The sequence below is a fragment of the Citrus sinensis genome, chromosome 4, assembly GCF_022201045.2.
Source record: "Citrus sinensis cultivar Valencia sweet orange chromosome 4, DVS_A1.0, whole genome shotgun sequence".
NCBI classification, from domain to species: domain Eukaryota; kingdom Viridiplantae; phylum Streptophyta; class Magnoliopsida; order Sapindales; family Rutaceae; genus Citrus; species Citrus sinensis.
Window position 1 is genome coordinate 27,810,878 of NC_068559.1, and position 17,001 is coordinate 27,827,878.

General features: G+C 35.6%; 3 protein-coding genes across 8 annotated transcripts; 1 reads left to right on the forward strand and 2 right to left on the reverse strand.

The window, feature by feature from the left end:
• Positions 1 to 2,573: 2,573 nt before the first annotated feature.
• On the reverse strand, positions 2,574 to 4,771 carry LOC102625078 (40S ribosomal protein S9-2). Its single transcript, XM_006483124.4, has 3 exons — positions 4,607 to 4,771; positions 3,818 to 4,199; positions 2,574 to 2,995 (listed from the first exon to the last, which is right to left on the reverse strand). Exons 1-3 carry the CDS (start codon positions 4,632 to 4,634, stop codon positions 2,812 to 2,814), a joined length of 594 nt encoding a protein of 197 aa, XP_006483187.1. The 5' UTR covers positions 4,635 to 4,771; the 3' UTR covers positions 2,574 to 2,811.
• Positions 4,772 to 5,855: 1,084 nt separating this feature from the next.
• On the forward strand, positions 5,856 to 7,688 carry LOC102624791 (protein GAMETE CELL DEFECTIVE 1, mitochondrial). The gene is made up of 3 exons (XM_006483123.4): positions 5,856 to 6,547; positions 6,981 to 7,170; positions 7,326 to 7,688. Exons 1-3 carry the CDS (start codon positions 6,000 to 6,002, stop codon positions 7,530 to 7,532), a joined length of 945 nt encoding a protein of 314 aa, XP_006483186.1. The 5' UTR covers positions 5,856 to 5,999; the 3' UTR covers positions 7,533 to 7,688.
• A 199-nt stretch (positions 7,689 to 7,887) lies between these two features.
• LOC102623949 (PH, RCC1 and FYVE domains-containing protein 1) lies at positions 7,888 to 16,511 on the reverse strand. Of its 6 annotated transcripts, none has more exons than XM_052439807.1 (10): positions 15,623 to 16,505; positions 14,909 to 14,995; positions 14,066 to 14,155; positions 13,746 to 13,826; positions 13,396 to 13,560; positions 11,186 to 13,303; positions 9,842 to 9,988; positions 9,108 to 9,162; positions 8,498 to 8,921; positions 7,888 to 8,287 (listed from the first exon to the last, which is right to left on the reverse strand). In XM_052439807.1, exons 1-10 carry the CDS (start codon positions 15,668 to 15,670, stop codon positions 8,194 to 8,196), a joined length of 3,309 nt encoding a protein of 1,102 aa, XP_052295767.1. In that variant the 5' UTR covers positions 15,671 to 16,505; the 3' UTR covers positions 7,888 to 8,193. The 6 variants fall into 6 exon arrangements, with proteins under 6 accessions (XP_052295767.1, XP_052295769.1, XP_052295768.1 ...); XM_052439809.1 differs by having other exon boundaries at positions 14,909 to 15,012; positions 15,623 to 16,504; XM_052439808.1 differs by lacking the exon at positions 14,066 to 14,155 and having other exon boundaries at positions 15,623 to 16,506.
• Positions 16,512 to 17,001: the final 490 nt, after the last annotated feature.

Here is a 17,001-nt window from a genome sequence, read left to right on the forward strand (position 1 = left end):
GTTAATTAACTGTTAGTATGGATACTTTTTAAAAAAAATTTTTAGTTTATTTCTAACCTTAATGTGAATAGTAATACTTGATTGAAATATTATTGTTATTATTTGTTCAAAAATTTATTTGACTTCATTGAAAAAACACACATACCCATATATATTGCACACACTCACACACAAATGTTGCATATTCTTTAGTGTTATTTTTGTTTCATTAAATTATTCTTAAACTAATTTTAGATCTATGTATAAAGTTAGATTTTATTTAATTACCTTTTATATTTTTATTTTAAAATAATTTGAATTTATTCAATCTTATTTTGCGTTTAATGAATTATAAATTAAATTAACTATAAATTCACAAAAGGATATGTTGAATTATTGTTTGAATAATAGAAAAGAAATGAACTATTTTATCATACCCGAGGGTAAAACAGACTTTTTCCTACATTATAATTTTATAATGTATTATATATTATCCTAAGAGTAGCATTTAAAAAGTTGAATCAATAAAACTATTTTTAAAGTTATAAAAATAACTTTTAGGCTTTAAGTTTTGTGCATCTTACCAAGCCCTAATATAATAAAAGCGAGTCTTCTGCCGCCCCCACATTTGTTGAATACGGAAGCAACCTCAAGTTCTAACAGAACAAGGGTATGTTTGGGAGTAAGATGCTGTAACTTTTAACCTGTAGTTGATGTGGAGTAACAATTATAACTGTGGAATAAGTTGGGAAAAAAAAATTGCTAAGCTGCTAAAGCCCAACTACAAGTATTACCAAACACTTTTAAAGTCTATCTACCTCACCACACTCCAAAACAGACTACAAGTTGGATCAAATATTTGACAAAATTTAAAATAATGAGCGGGGAGCTTCTAACACTCCTTTAAAATTCTTATAAAGAGCAAAAAATTTTCTTAGGTAAAATTACAAAAAAGAGCAAAAAATTACAATAGAAATTTAGTTAATCTTACTATCATTTAGAATAAATTAAACAATAGTAAACATACTGTTTCATGATAAAAAATTTTATTATTAAGTAATTTATTTCTTAATTATTCAAAATTTTTATATAAAGTAACTATATCATATATTAAGTTATATTAAGTTCTAGTTCAATTAAATTTATATTTATGCTTTGACATAATTTTACAAACTGAGATTTTAAAAGAATATTAATAATGTGTTTATTTGAGGGTTTAGGGAATGAGAATATAACTCATGTTTACTTGATAAAATGTAATTTGTGAATGTGAATAAAATATATGGGTCCCATATAATTTGAGACTATTGGGAATGAAAATGAGGGAATGAGAATGAAATATATGTTTACTTTTGTATCCCTCTAATTTTTTCATATTTTCCAAATTACCCTTATTCAAATCACAATTAATTTTATTATTTTAAATGTCATTAATAATAATAATATTAATTATTATTAATTATTGTTATTATTATTTTAATAATATTATCATTATTAACAATAAAAATAATGATAAAAATAATTAATTTATCATTATTAACAATATTATTATTATTTTAAAAAATAATAATAACAATAATTAATAATAACTAAAACAATAAAGTTAATAAAATTTAATAATAATAATGTAATTTTCATTATTTAGATACATGTATAAATATTATTATAAAATATAATTAATTAAAAAAATAAAATTAATAATAATAATAAATAATGTTAATAATGATAATATTAATAAAATTAATAATAACAATAATTAATAATAACAAAAATAATAAAGTTAATAAAATTTAATAATAATAATAATAAGAAATGTTAATAATGATAATATTAATAAAATTAATAATAACAATAATTAATAATAACTAAAATAATAAAGTTAATAAAATTTAATAACAATAATAAAAATAAAAATAATAAAAATAATAAAAATAAAAATAATAATGATAATATTAACATTAAATTTTATTAACTTTATTATTTTAGTTATTATTAATTATTGTTAATAATAATAATAATAACAATGATAATATTATTAATAATGATAAATTAATTATTAATACTATAAATATTTTAATAAATTAATTTTCATTATCACCTCGTTCCTATTTATTTTACTAAATAAACACATCATTCCAACACATTCTCATTCTCATTTATTTTTGTCAAATAAACATTAAAATTTCATCTCTAATCCAGCTCATTCTCATTCTAATTTTCATTCTCATTTATTTTTATCAAATAAACATTAAAATTTCTTTCTCATTCCAACCTATCCTCATTCTAATTTCCATTGATTATGCTACTAATTTCCATTGATTATGCTACGCTTTTCACACGTGTGCGCGAGGACCGTCAACGATTCTAATCTTGTGTGAAAAAGCCCAAGCACAAGCCCAATGAGAGAGCTAATGACAAACCCATCTAAAGCCCAAGCCCAAGCTTATTCTTGATAGATGAAACTCTCCAGGAGCACAAATTTTTTGACACACATCACATCTATAACAAAAGCACGCTTCAATCGCATCGGTATGCCATTGCAGTAGCGACAATTTTCCATTAAATCTAATATATATATATGCGCACAAAAAAGCTAACTACACGGAGATTTAATTTAGGCATAAAAAAGCTTAAGGATCAAAGAGTACATCCCAAAAAACAAAAACAATTCTCTCAATGAGTAGTCTGTAAAGCACAAAGCAAGCAAAACCTCCTATTATAGGAAGAAAATTAGCAAAAACATAAAACTTAAGAGAAGATAAGTCGATTTGCAAAGTTCAGCCAGAGTTCCTACTGTAACCATAAAAAAACTATCTGCTCACACAAGGTAATTTATTCTTCATCCTCTTCATCTCCATCTCCACCTGCGGCCTTCTTGGCAGCAGCCTTAATGTTCCTTCTCTTCACTCTTCCGGGGCGCCCGCCTCCAAATGGACTTGTGAGTGAGAATTCAATGTGCTTCTGGGAATCAACCCTCACTACAAATGAGGGAATGTTGACAAGCTGCCTTCCAACCCTGATAATCAGAAATATAGATATTCCTTAATATACAAAATAACCACGCTTAAAGACCTCAAAACAATCTTACTAAAACATTAAGGTTAGAACATCAAAGCAACCCAGCTCGAATAAACCTTGTAAAACAAGAACAACGTATCATTACTTCATACATTCAAAGAGAAACAGTCGACTCAAAGGGACAGGGCATAGCAACGTTAAAAGTAATCAAATAGATAAAAAAGCACAACACATTTTATGAAAAAAAACCAAAAGCAGTCCTGATGTTAGCTGTGACAGAATTTGAATACACCGATTAACAGAGCCAAAAGCATTTGCTGGGTAGTGCATGCAGGGCATATTAATGCCCCAAGAATACAAAGGTAAACTCAAGTACAATCAAACTTGCTAAACATTATAATATCCAAAAGATCGTCCACAATACTGGTAAACCATACATGCTAGAATCATTACATATATTATGACACTACAATTATCAATTAGTGGGCAAGTTTCAAATATTATAATTATAACCTGAACGTGTATAAAAACACAATTCACAAACTCAAGATAATTTTACAAAATTTAAAGCCAAAAGCAAATGTCAGCTAAACAACCCAAAGGCAACTAGAAAATAATCAAATAATTAAAGATCAGTAAGTAATGGTTAAAACCAACAAACTCAGTAATAGACATCGAGATGGAACAAGCAATTTAAATTCATGTTGGTCAAATGTTAGAATAATAGAAAAGAAACAAATGTGAAAAAGCATTTGAAGATTTTACAGACACTGAAAAAAGCAGATATGAACTAAAAGGAAACACAGTGCATAAATTATACCTAATGTGCCTCTGCCTGATGAGCACTCGAGCATGGTGAATTGACTTAGCCATGCCACTCTTGAACACAAGGGTCTGAAGACGACGCTCAAGAAAGTTCTCCACAGTGAGGGCCAACACATAATCAAGCTTGTTCTGGCTCTCTTCCAAGAAGCCATACCTGTGCATCCTCCTGAGAAGGGCCTCACCCTCAAAAATACGTCGTGGGTTCTTCTCATCGAGAGTGAGAAGATCCCTCGCAGCATTTCGGATGCGGCTCAGTGCGTATTGAACCCTCCAGAGTTCCCTCTTGCAGCGAAGCCCATACTCTCCCACAAGTCTCAACTCAGCATCCAATCGCTCCTTCTCATAGGGACGTCTTGGCTTCTTGAAGGTTTTCCCATCTGTTCACACATCGATTCATACTCAATCATAAGCTCAAATATCACAAGAACCGGTAACCATCAACAATTAATACGTCATAAAAGAGTACTATAATGAGCTTTAAACAATTCCCGACTCCATCTGCACACAAATATAATACCGGCTACCAAACATTCTACTGGCTAAACCTAAAAAAAACAGATGCTCAGTTACCGATATTTGGATCAGATAACACATATAAAAAGGTCGCAAGTTTCCTACACTTTCTTTGGATTCAAACAATAATATTATACAACACCAACAAACGAGATCGAGACGGCATCAAAGTGAAAAAAGTATCATATACAAAGTATTTCATTATTATTTAAAAAAGAGAACAATAATGATCAAACAAAGATGAAGCATTTGTAGAAACAGAAGCACATACAGTTGCGGTAGAATGAAACGTGCACCATCTTTGCGCGCCGCTGGTGCTACCCTCACTCTCTCCCCCTGTGCGATCTTTGTAAAAGCCTAAGCAAACGGCGTGAAGAGGCCGCGTCTTCTTATAACGACTGCTTATATATATGTGTATGATTTTGCAAAACCCTAACCCTAGTTGCATGAGCTCTTAATGTCAATGGGCTTTCGTTAAAAAGCGCTGGCCCATTCCATAACATTTTAATGAGCCCGTTTGGGATATTTATTTATTTATTAAATATCCATCACGGAGAAAACACGCACGCTACTCGCAAACAATTTTGAGCTTGATTTATGATATGAATAAACTAATCCATAATTACTATTTTGTGATGTGATATAGAGAAAATTATAATTATCATCAAGACTATTCATTGAATTAAAATTATATATATATATATGATATTGAATGGATGGGGAGTGTGCAAGTGTTGTTACAACAATACGTATGTATGATTTGAGAGAGAATAATAATAATAAGTGAACGAAATTGCTAAAATGTTAAAATTTATCTCCGAAAATATCCAGTTCTTCAACGTTGATGATAAATACAATTTATGAGGAGGAGAGATCATGGAATAACGAATAAATCATGAACATTTTTAAATAAATAGATAAGCAAAAACAAAAAGGAATGTAATGATATTTCACCTCCATGTATCATCGTTTGTTGGATGCAAAGAAATGTGTTGATTATTACCTCAAATTCTCACTTCACTCCTCCGACTTTCCGTAGTTTTTATTTTGATATTCTTCATTCTAATAATGCTTTAAATTTAATCTATCCAACTATTAATCAAATAACCAAATCTCACGCACATCCCTCCCGAAATCTCACACACATCTCTAACTCCCTCTTAACAAAAATCTAATATTTACTACCATTGCATTCTAAAGTAAAGATTGACGTGGTTTTTAATTTAACCCCGCAACTAACTCTTATCAATTAGTTCTCACGACACTATATTAATATCCAAAATTAATAATTAAAAAAAAGTTAGAAAACCTTGAAAAATCTAAGCTGATTTTTTCTTTTCTTTTTTTTTTTTGGACTTTGATTTATTCAAAGTATGCCATCAAATCAAAACGGATTATTTTTTTTTCAGAAAATTCTGACGGAAGGGGATAAAGACGAATGCCAAATCCAATCGGGCTCACAACCCAATCCAAATCCAATCGGGCTCGTGATCAAAAGCCGAAAGGCCTCAAGCTTCTTGGTTGGCACTGGTTGTCACCTCTTGAGAACAATGAGAAGTGTTTCAGCAAATTTCGTTTGTCAAGTCAGTCTCACTCGGTCGGTCTTCACTCTTCATCTCCAAAAACCCTAAAATAGAAATTTGAAAATACCCCAAAAAAGAAAAATGCAAGCCCTTCAACGGATAGTATCAAAAAAATCCATGACAAAAACAATCCGTTGTTATCCAATGACACCATCGATTCTGATAAGAGCCCTTTCGACGAAACCTCCCAAAGACGGGGACGAAGAATGGAACGACGCGTGGGAAACGGCCTGGCTGCCGGAAGACCTAACGCCAAAGAACCGAGCTTCGTGGGAAGAAGACGTGAATTTCGGGTCCGAAGAGATCGTTTTGTCGTCGGATGTCGATGCCGAGACGAAGGCGTTCGTGGAGGACATGAACGACAACTGGGACGAGAGGAGGAACAACAACAACAACAAAGGCAAAGACAAGCACCACGTCAACAGTAGTGTTGGTCTTGGTGCTGAGGGAAGTGGTGATAAGCTTTACAGCTTGGAGAGTATTAAAAAAGACTATAGATTGAAGAAACAGAGGATTCATGCTGCCTTGTGGTTGAAGGAGATTGAGAAACAAGAGGAAGCCAAGTTGGATACTCATGGCCCCCATCATCATCATCATGATATTGATCGATTGCTCGATACCTGCTCTGAGTAATGCTCTTTCTTCTTTATTCATGTCTATTATATATACGTATATTTAATTGTTGTTCTGTTGTTCAGGTAACAAATTATTCAAAGAAATCTAATGAGTAATTTCATAAGTTGTAGTTTAAGGTGTGCTGACCTAGTGGTTCCGAATTGATTGCTTTGGAGTGTTTTGATTTGATTTGGCAAAATCCAACGTGAAAAATATCAATTTGATCAACTTTTGGAATCTGCATGCGCGCACGTTCCTGATCCTCATCTTTCATTTAAGTTGGGATGGTACTATGAGCAATTGACTTTAGATGTATTTCCAGTTGATCTTATTCTCTATTCTAAAAGTAATACTCCCTCCATTTTAATTGTTTGGATTTTGTATGAAGCCACCTGTAAAGGCAGCAGCTGTTAGATAGCTAACTTCTTGTTGATTTAAAAAATGCAGGATTTTTGACTCCACCAATGATGATTTGGACAATGCAAAGATCCCAAGCTCTTCTGAGTTCAAAAATAAGCCTGACGGTTGGGAAACAACAGCAAAGGAACAAGACGGAAACGTATGGGAGATGTCACAAAGAGAAGAAGATATTCTCCTGCAAGAATTTGACCGTCGGATTGCATACTGCAAATTCCAGGTGTGTCAATCTTTATCCTAGACCCTACTCATACAGTGCTATTGGTGCTTGCAGTGTGGGTTGAAATTCTCAGTACTTTACTCTTGTAACCAGATTCTTCATTATTTGTCTTGCTATTGATTCTTATTTTTTGGTTCTATAAATTTGTTGTGCAGATAGCTAGTTTCATTAAGACTCACATATTTAGTCGTCGGAGACCGATCGATGGGTGGAAATACATGATAGAGGAGATTGGACCAAATGCCAGGAAAGGGAAGGGTAGTGTTTCAAGGTTACCGGGTCTATCTGATCCCTCGACTCAACCGTTTAAGGAAGACAGGACTCCGATTAGCGGCAGTCTCACTCCCTCGAGAGGGAGGTAATTTGTTTCCTGTCTATCCTGAACCCAATTTTGTCCGGGTTGGAGATACTGCAGTAACAGCATTGATAGCCTATCCACTCTGGCAGAATTGGTACATTGGAGTGTTTTAATGTATAATCCCATACAGACAATAGAAAAGATTTTATTTTCTGACAAAGCCTTAAAAGTCTGTTTGAAATCTGTCCTAAGTATGGGCTCTATTCCACGAATTAGAGCAGCAGATTTTATAAGCGTTTTAGGATATTTTGTGTTTTCACAAATGGGAAGAACTTGAGCCACGGAAGAATTCGATCGAAGGGAAATTACGGAGGGCACATCGAAGAACAGAAAATCATCTGAAATTGGGGTTGGAAAAATAAAAAAACGAAAACTTAATATTAACTAGATTTGCAAAAAGATAAATAAATAAATCTGCCAACAGTTTTCTCAGGATATTAACAATCCTCAAGTCAAAATGCACTATTTCGACCATGCCCTTTCCTACACTCTCTTCTTTATCTCTCAACCTATCTGCCAACTTGTGACCTACAACGAACGGTAAAAAGCTCCACTGAACGGCTCAGAAAAAAAATTTACAGCTTCGAATAGAGAGGAAGAAGGTCAGCATTGATGGTGTCAGTCAAGTCTGCCTTCTTACAGGAAAAATAAGGAAGCACCGGCCACTAATGTGAACTTCGGATGTTGTACCGCTCACATATTTTGGCTCCATTTTCACTCCACCACTTCTCTGCTTCTTGTTCTGTGAAATGCTTCCGACTGCGAAACAACATTTAAATGTCCATTAACATTGATGAGTAAGGCTAGTTCAGAGCAATAAGAACGTCAAATATAACTGAAAGCAATATTAAGGCGAGTATTAAACACATCAAGTCCTAAAATCTAAAAGATCATATGGCCTTTGATTTTCAATTAAGTACAATGTTTACTTTTCTTGATTTCATAAATCAAGGATGGCCATTAGGGTACCTGAAGCGAACGCGCTTGACTTCATTACCACCACCTGGCAAGGTAGATAAAGTGATGTACACCCCAGATTCAGCTTGCACCATCCGCTCTTTCCTTTCTGTTTGTACCTTGGTTCCATGAGATAAGTTCTGCTGAGCTGAATTGCTATTGGACTCACTTGCAGGAGCTGTTGTGCTTGTTTTCTGGCTCTCAGTTGAATATGTTGTTCGAACACCAGACGGGTGTCTGGCAGTAGAACCTGAAGTGAAGCTGGGACTCGCTCCTTCCGGTGATTTTTCAGCCATCTTTTTCAACTGTAATACATGAGATAAGTTCTGCTGAGCTGAATTGCTATTGGACTCACTTGCAGGAGCTGTTGTGTTTGTTTTCTGGCTCTCAGTTGAATATGTTGTTCGAACACCAGACGGGTGTCTGGCAGTAGAACCTGAAGTGAAGCTGGGGCTCGCTCCTTCCGGTGATTTTTCAGCCCTCTGTTTTATATGTTATGTATCTGATAATTTCTGCTGAGCTGAATTGCTATTGGTCTCACTGGCAGGAGCTGTTGTGTTTGTTTTCTGGCTCTCAGTTGAATATGTTGTTCGAACACCAGACGGGTGTCTGGCAGTAGAACCTGAAGTGAAGCTGGGACTCGCTCCTTCCGGTGATTTTTCAGCCATCTTTTTCAACTGTAATACAAATCAACCATTCAAAATCAGAGAAAATAACCAATTGAAAGCAATATGAAGAATTGGATGTTGTAGTTTTGACACTCTTAGTTGTTTCATTTACTAGTCAGAGAACACAATCACATTCACTGCATAATTTCACTGGTATGGAAATGAACTACACATATTTGTACGCTAAGATTTGCAGAACATCCTTCTCTTGCAAATCCATTACATGTGTTGCCGAAGTAGAAATCCTCAGGGCTCAGGCACGCTCAACAGAACACTTCATGTAGCGACTATCAAAGTCCACTCCCACTTTTTGCTCACTAAAACCATATACTCGTGCATACTTGCTCATGAGGGTGTGTTTCATGCATTTGCATTGTTTTAAAAATGGAATTAGGTAGTAATTTCATTGTAAAGATCATTGCAATTGCATAGCCAATATGGACTGCACAAAATGGAAGCACACTAATAAACATACACAGGCTGTTTAACAGACAATAATTGCCAGTTTTAAAGCGGCCTCTCCCAGCTGTTCCCATAATAAAGCTTGTCTGTTCCTATCTTGATTGTTCCAAAGTCCAACCTTACTATTTAAACCCTGATTAAATCATTGCCAAAGACAACTTATTGAATAGAACTTCCTGTGCAGAACCTAACCGTTTCAAGTTCTTAAAAGAATAATGAATCCTACCTGAACAGTTAGGGACTTTATAACTTCATTCGCAGTTTTGCATTTTTCAGCTTCATCTTCTGCTATAGCAGTGACTGTCTTCAATTGCTTTGATGTTCTTTCAAGTTCAGCTTCAAGGTGCTCTGATTTGGAAGTAAGCTCTTCCACCTACACAGGATTTTTGATATCCATCAAACATAAGTAACCACTTAAATCAGTCACACTTTGCTAATGCAATTGGAACCTCTTACCCACTATCTGCAGACAAACTATAGCTCATGGAATATAGATAAACAATACAGAAAAATTACAAATATGAACTGCAAGCTCTTTTTGGGGATTTTTAATACTTAAAAGCTGTGAATTAGAGTTATTTCTTACAACAAATTGTCATAAATATTGCATGGGGGACATTCATGTAGTACTTGCATCTTTGAGAAGCAACTTCTATAACTTTCCAGTGGGCTCCACTAAGAACTTCCAAATTCTAATATGACAAATTCCCACATTAACAGAAAATTTAGTTTCCAACTACTTCTAATTAAAAAAATCAACATAAATATAAGAAAACTTGGAGTTGTTAAATGGAAGGTCAAAAAACATTTCATATATCTTGGTTGTCTTTCAAATGAGTCATGATCAGCATCCAAAATTAAATATAATGAAGAAAAAACCAAAGAACAAACTGGAAGTTTGGTGTCAAGCTAAACTGTGTGGTGTCAGTTTATGTTTGAATGAACAAAGATACAGGTAAACTGCTAGCTTGGTTACTCGAGGAATTCCATTGGTCGCTTAAAACAATGTTATGGCCCACAAGAGATCTATGGTTAGTTCTTTGAAAGGAAGATTTTCTAAAACTATAAAATAAATTCGAAGGAAAAGTGGATAAGCAGCAATAAGATCTTCATATTTCTTTGTAACAGAAACTGTCAGAAGATTACTTCATTTTCTGTTTTAGTTCACAAAGTTTTCATGAGGTAGAGATACCATTCCCAAAAATCTTCAAGACCTCTAAGACGGAGAATTTTTCTGTACTACAGTTAGAGTTTCGAGAAGAGAAAACATGTCATAAAGCATAAGGTGGAAGCAAACATTGAGCCTGAGAAATACTTGCTCAGAGATTTTTTTTCATGATAATAGAAAGAAAGCATATGAAAGGATAAGCTTAAGGCATAAATTTACAACAGGTACTTCTTTCTTATCAAAAGCAAAAAAGAAATAATAATAACAATGAACCTGCAGAACCATTTGAACAACTTACTCATCCAGGCATGAGATAGAAAAAGTAAGATTTAGATGGAAGCATGGACATGATTGCATAAGGAGAATAGAATATAGGCATTTAAGCATCTATGATAGTCCTACCTGTGCTCTTAACTTTATGATTTCTTGGTTTAGGCTATCATTCATTTGCTTTGAATCATCAATTGTTACCGCAGAAGACCGAGCTGAACTTGACTTGCCTGAAACAGGGGATGTTGCAAGGGAGCTCATTCTGGAACTAGAAGCAGAAGCAGAAAACTTTTTCTTAGATGATTTGGCTAGAAAAATTGATGATTTTGGTGAATATATTCTTCCCATCTGAAGATTTTTGTTAACTGGATAAACGTGGTTATCTTGTAATTCTAGTTTCAAATTTTGCTTGGATAGCCTGCTTTCAGTTTGTTTGTTTGAATCAAAAGATGACAATATTGAAAGTTGATCCTGCAATCGGGGACCCTGAGCCTCCCTATCAGCCAACTCAGCAGTTTTGTGATTCACATTTCCAGTTCTGTTTCTAGGACTTTGCACAACAGAAGTATATCCGCTGGTCCTTTTAAGTTTAGTGTCAGTCTCTTTAAGTTTAGTAAAACAATCATCACACACCCGATATGCCTTGTTTATGCTTGGAGCCAGAGCAGCTTTCAGAGATTTCCTACTGCTGCAGGCTTTGCAAAAGACTAACCCGCAGTTGTAACAATTGTGACGTTTCCTTCTGAAACCAAATGGGTTATGACAACGGGAGCACACAGAGTGGTCAACACTAGATACCCACTTATGAAGACATATAATAGCTGTAAAGTTCAAGCCACACACTACACGCTTGACTTGCTTATCTTTCAGGAAATCAACTAGTGTAGGTGAATTTCTATTATCTTTGTCCCCATGGCCCAGTTGCCCATTTGCACCCTTTCCCCAAGTGTAGACCTTACTTGTGGAAGTCAGAGCAGCAACATGATAAGCACCACAGGCAACCTCTTCTACAAAACTTTCGGCTATTTCACCGTCAACACGAGTAGGAACCAACCCATCAGCAACGGGAACCCCTAGCTGTCCATAAGCTGTACTCCCCATTGTATATACATGTCCTGAGGTTGTCAGAGCAACAGAAAGATCATGTCCACAGGCTACTTGACAGATGTTTTCATCAATCAACGGAGCCACACATTCAGGAAATAGTCTAGGTTCTTTATCACCATGTCCAAGTCGGCCTTTATCTCCATCCCCCCAGGTGAACAGCTTTCCACAAGAAGTGCTCCCAGAAGGTGAAGAACTAGATGAATCAGTCGCCACTACAACCGCAGCAGTGTGCCAAACACCACAAGAAACTCTTGTTGTTCGTAGCCCTCTTAGTGTTTCCACTTCTCGAGGAATACTTGTGCTAATATGATCTCCATGGCCCAGGGCTCCAAAGGATCCATCTCCAAATGTAAACAAATGGCCAGCAGATGTCACCACTGCTGTGTGCCAAAGACCACAAGAGATATAAGATAAATGTATGCCATCCAGATTTCCACTCACTTTTCTCGGAATCCAGCAACTGACTTTGCTTCCATGTCCAAGTAGACCAGAATTATAAGTGCCATCCCCCCATGTATAAAGATCCCCAGAGCGTGTAACAGCACAGGTGTGATACTCTCCGCATGCTACTAATTCAACATTCACTCCACTGAGAATTTCAATGAGCTGTGGGTGAGAAACATCTGCTTCTCTGCCATGCCCAAGCCTCCCTCCTGATTCTTCCCCCCAACTAAAGATCTCCCCTTGTTTCGTAACTAACACGGCATGCCTGGCACCACAAGCAATATTATGAACATCCAAAGCCATCGTTGATTCCACTGCCTTAGGCAGAAGTGCATCTGTTTGGCGGCTAAAAGAGTACCCAACCCTATGCTCCCCACCACCCAAAAATCCATTAGCAATACCTTCTCCCCAAATGAAAACGTCACCTAAGGAATCAAAGTCCTCATGAGCAGAACCATGGCTTGACGAGCTTACAACACTAGATAAACTGATTCGAAATGTCTCAGCTGCAGAACTCCGGTCATTTGAGTTATCTGGAAATGCATTTGTCAATGGACTTGGAGAAAAGGAAACTGAATCTGCTCGACTGTTAGTATTGGCTGCTTCAGTATAAGATATTATGTCAGCAAATGCCTTCCCCAGTCCATTGTTTGAAACATTATCCAAAGGCACTTGCGTCCCTTGAATATCTCCAAAATCCTGAGGTAATACCAAAAGGTTAATCAATAGAAGGGAAAGAAAAAAAAAATGTCATTAGAAAACGAGAAGCCGATAGAAATCATTGCACACACAAATGGGGTAACGGTGGGAGAAGTTTTCCGAATACGAGCACGTGGACTGTCTGATGATGTGCTGCAATTTATCGTGCCAAGTTTCCACTTACTGTGGGTACCTCGTGTGATCAATGCCTTAAGACCAACCAACCAAACTTCAGCTTCATCCTTGTCTTTGCATATCTGTCCATGAGACAATAATTGTGTCAAAAGATAACACAAGTTATCAGATCTCTCTATCCACATACTAATAAATCAATCTCTGAATTTAAAACGATAACAGATAAAAGAAAGAACTTTCTGTAATTCACACTGATAGGTATGCAGTATTCTTATGCCAAAAGAAACCATCACATAGCCACACTCACCAAATCCAAGGACCTATCATTGTATATCAGAGAAAATGATTGATACTCCTTTTCTGGTCGAGGATAACGTTGAAATGTTGCCTGAAAGAAAAGTCATCATTATGTTTGTCAATGTTTTTAGAACTAAAAACTAAGTAGACATTAAGACTTATAGCAAATCTCCTAAAAGTAGTCCCATATGCACCTCCCCCTCAGAACATTCTTTCAAATGGAATGTCAAGGCTTCAAAAGTTTTCACAACATTTATTTTACATCTTGGTAGTGGTTTGAGGGGTTGAATCTTCTATATATTTTAACAAAGAAACTATCAACAAACTTACAGTGCGCTGTCCTGGAATAATCCTCGACACTTGATTCAGCTTAAGCTGTCTTTCTTCTTTGCCAGAGTACCATATCAACATAGACTCATCCTAGCGCAGAATAGCACTCTGATTAGCTAGACGAGTATTAAGAATTCAATTTCTACTATTATTCTCCACCATATTCAAATGCTAAAGGTTGCTTACCAAAGTTTGAAGCCCAAGCAACATAAATATTTTTCCACACAAAATGCAAATGCAAGTTATTTTGCCTTACAACTTTGTAAACTCCATATTCTTGTAAGAATGACAAAAGTAATGCATTGGTCATCTTTATGTTTGAATTTGGAGGAAAATTCTTGGCCAAAAGAAAGCAAAGTATGAAAAATATGACGATTGAGTACCTATTTCCTTCTATTAAAAGCAAATAGAGATCTATCACTGCCTCTAGTATTGCTACTCCTTTATATCCCCTGCCTGAGTCATCTCTCTCCTCAAAGTTTTTTTTCTGAAAATAGTGATAATTTCTCTCTTCACCCGCCCAATTACACGCACAGGAAAATGGAAGAAAATAAACAGAGAGAAAAGGAAAAGGATTTTTCCATTTAAAGAAAAATGTTCCGGGTGGCCTAGGTCAGAACAATAGTGGGCAACTAAAAGAATAAAGGATGCAGTTATATTAGTTATTCATATAAAACAAAGGAGCAGTTCACTGGACCATTCATATAATCTCACAAAAGGGTGATTTTCCTGCACTATTTAAGGACTTCTGGAAGATCATTTTTTTCCTATCAGTGCCATAGTTTTTAACCCTAGTCAGTGGAAGGATTATCCAAACGGAGAAAACATACCAAGTAAACTTACATTTGAAAGATGGAATGGACAGAATTTTGGTTTTCCTCTGCGCCCATACTTCAGCAAATATGCACCTTTCTTAAGCAATGTAATGGCCTGTAAATAAAAAATCACTATGCAAAACAAAGGTGTTTCTTATAAAAGAATTTTATTAAAATGGTGAACAAATAGAGGAATGGTAAAATAAAGCTCATGAGTGAAGCTAAGACCCTCCTTGGATATGAATTTGCTGATCAACTGCTTAATTTGCCCCAGTTTAAAATTGCAAATACTTTAATACCACCAATAAATGATAACTAGGAAGTAACATATACAGACTCACAAATACACTTGGATAACCATTCTTTCCATAGAAGTAAGAATATGCACTTAGAGAAGAATACCGATGAACACGTTAAAAAACACCAGAGAATATAAGGATTAATAGTTAGTGCCCAGTGCAATCAAAACATGAAAATCAAATCATCATTCAGTAAACTACAAGGTATTTGTTTTGACATACGACTTCCAAAATAAGCATACAAGCATCCAACTGCTCCACAAATTGGCTACTCTATACCTTTAGTGATTTCTCATGAAGCAGGAATGCTAATGTAATTAGAACCTAGCATTGAGAAGCAAATTTCAGAACACCCACATTTCATAAATAGAAACAGCACATTGCCTTTTGTTTATAAACCGATGGAGCAAAATTACGAAGATTACTTAAAGCAAAGTTAAAACCTGCTCGATTTCCTTCTCGGCTAGACCACCTCTCTGGGTTTCAGCCATTCAAGGTGACGCCCATATGTAGAACCAATACCCATTTGAACAACCTCTGATTCTAATGTATAGCATATCATAAGCAGCCAATGTTTAATTCTTCATGACCCACAAAGTTACAGAAAAAAGGAACTCAGCCCAGCAAGCTTCTAAGCTAGACAGCTTAGAAATGCAAATGAATGAATGATAATTCCGTCATCTATCCCATAATAACTAAGGAGCCTCAAAATTCTAACTTTCAGCCAAAACCCTATCAATACAAGAATGCCGAACTAACAGAACCTCAAAAGGCTCGAGTCATCAATTTCCAGCTTGCGAACAGCTAAATCACTTCTTAATAAATGGAAGAACCCTAGAAATTTGTGAACACTTTTGAATTTGACAAAGAACACTTCAAATCTCGTACATTTAACATGATTCCAAGCGCGTTGACTATAACAACAATGGCGATTGAATTAACCTAAATTGCGAGCAGAATACACAAACCCGAGAATATTAATTGTCTTTTGTATACCAAATGACGCCGCTGAACTCGTAAAAAAAAAGGTGGGAGAATCTTGAATCTCGATTCAGAGAGGCGGAGGTGAATGCGCGCTTTGAAAATTGTGAACGAAAGAAGAAACGTAGCTGCAGGGCTTGTTAACGTGCGCCTACCCCCTTGAATATATTTTCTGTTGTTACTATTATTCTCCTCTCTACGAGGGAGCTGTGTTTCAGCAAATTTCGTTATGTTTGAGTTGGTGAATGCCATGTCAGCAACCGAAATCTCCCGGATGGCGATTGTTGGAGAAAAGAATAAAAATAAGAAATTATAAAATTAAATTTGTTTGGAGACACGGGGTATCGATCCGGGTTCCGCTCGCATGCTTAGCGAGCCGCGAGCGCTCTACCACCAAAAGCACTTATAAGAAAAGCGTGGGTTAGAAGTTTTTTTGTATAATGGACTCAAATGCTTTTTCCTAATTCCTCCCAAGTATTCACACTTCTTTTGCCTCCAAAGAAATGTGTCCTCCGTTGGAAGTTCTGAATTCTGAAGCTCGCATATTGAGTGTGCTGATTATTTTTAGAAAACCAATATTGTCTATCTCAGGCGCAATTGCTTGAGGATTCTGAGTAAAAGCAATGCACAAGCTGTGCGTGAGAATGGGAAAAAATTAATCCTGGGACATGACAATTTATACGCTTGGGTTTAATTTTCTTCAATATCTCACCTCCAGTTTTCACTAAAATGACTTTCAACAATGTAAGAACAGCATGGTTCAAAAGAAAATGTGTATAGAACCATATGTGAGAGTTGGATGAGATTAACCCCATTTGCATTGCTTGATTCAACGGGTTGA

Coding starts and splice junctions, on each gene's coding strand:
- LOC102625078 (XM_006483124.4), bottom strand. CDS start 4,634: ATGGTGCACGTTTCATTCTACCGCAACT. Junction 4,200..4,606: donor CGTTTCATTCTACCGCAACT/GTATGTGCTTCT, acceptor ATGTGTGAACAG/ATGGGAAAACCTTCAAGAAG. Junction 2,996..3,817: donor ATCAGGCAGAGGCACATTAG/GTATAATTTATG, acceptor TCTGATTATCAG/GGTTGGAAGGCAGCTTGTCA.
- LOC102624791 (XM_006483123.4), top strand. CDS start 6,000: ATGCAAGCCCTTCAACGGATAGTATCAAAAAAATCCATGACAAAAACA. Junction 6,548..6,980: donor TTGCTCGATACCTGCTCTGA/GTAATGCTCTTT, acceptor TAAAAAATGCAG/GATTTTTGACTCCACCAATG. Junction 7,171..7,325: donor TTGCATACTGCAAATTCCAG/GTGTGTCAATCT, acceptor TTTGTTGTGCAG/ATAGCTAGTTTCATTAAGAC.
- LOC102623949 (XM_052439807.1), bottom strand. CDS start 15,670: ATGGCTGAAACCCAGAGAGGTGGTCTAGCCGAGAAGGAAATCGAGCAG. Junction 13,827..14,065: donor TTATTCCAGGACAGCGCACT/GTAAGTTTGTTG, acceptor CTTTTCTTTCAG/GCAACATTTCAACGTTATCC. Junction 9,989..11,185: donor TCATAAAGTTAAGAGCACAG/GTAGGACTATCA, acceptor AATCCTGTGTAG/GTGGAAGAGCTTACTTCCAA.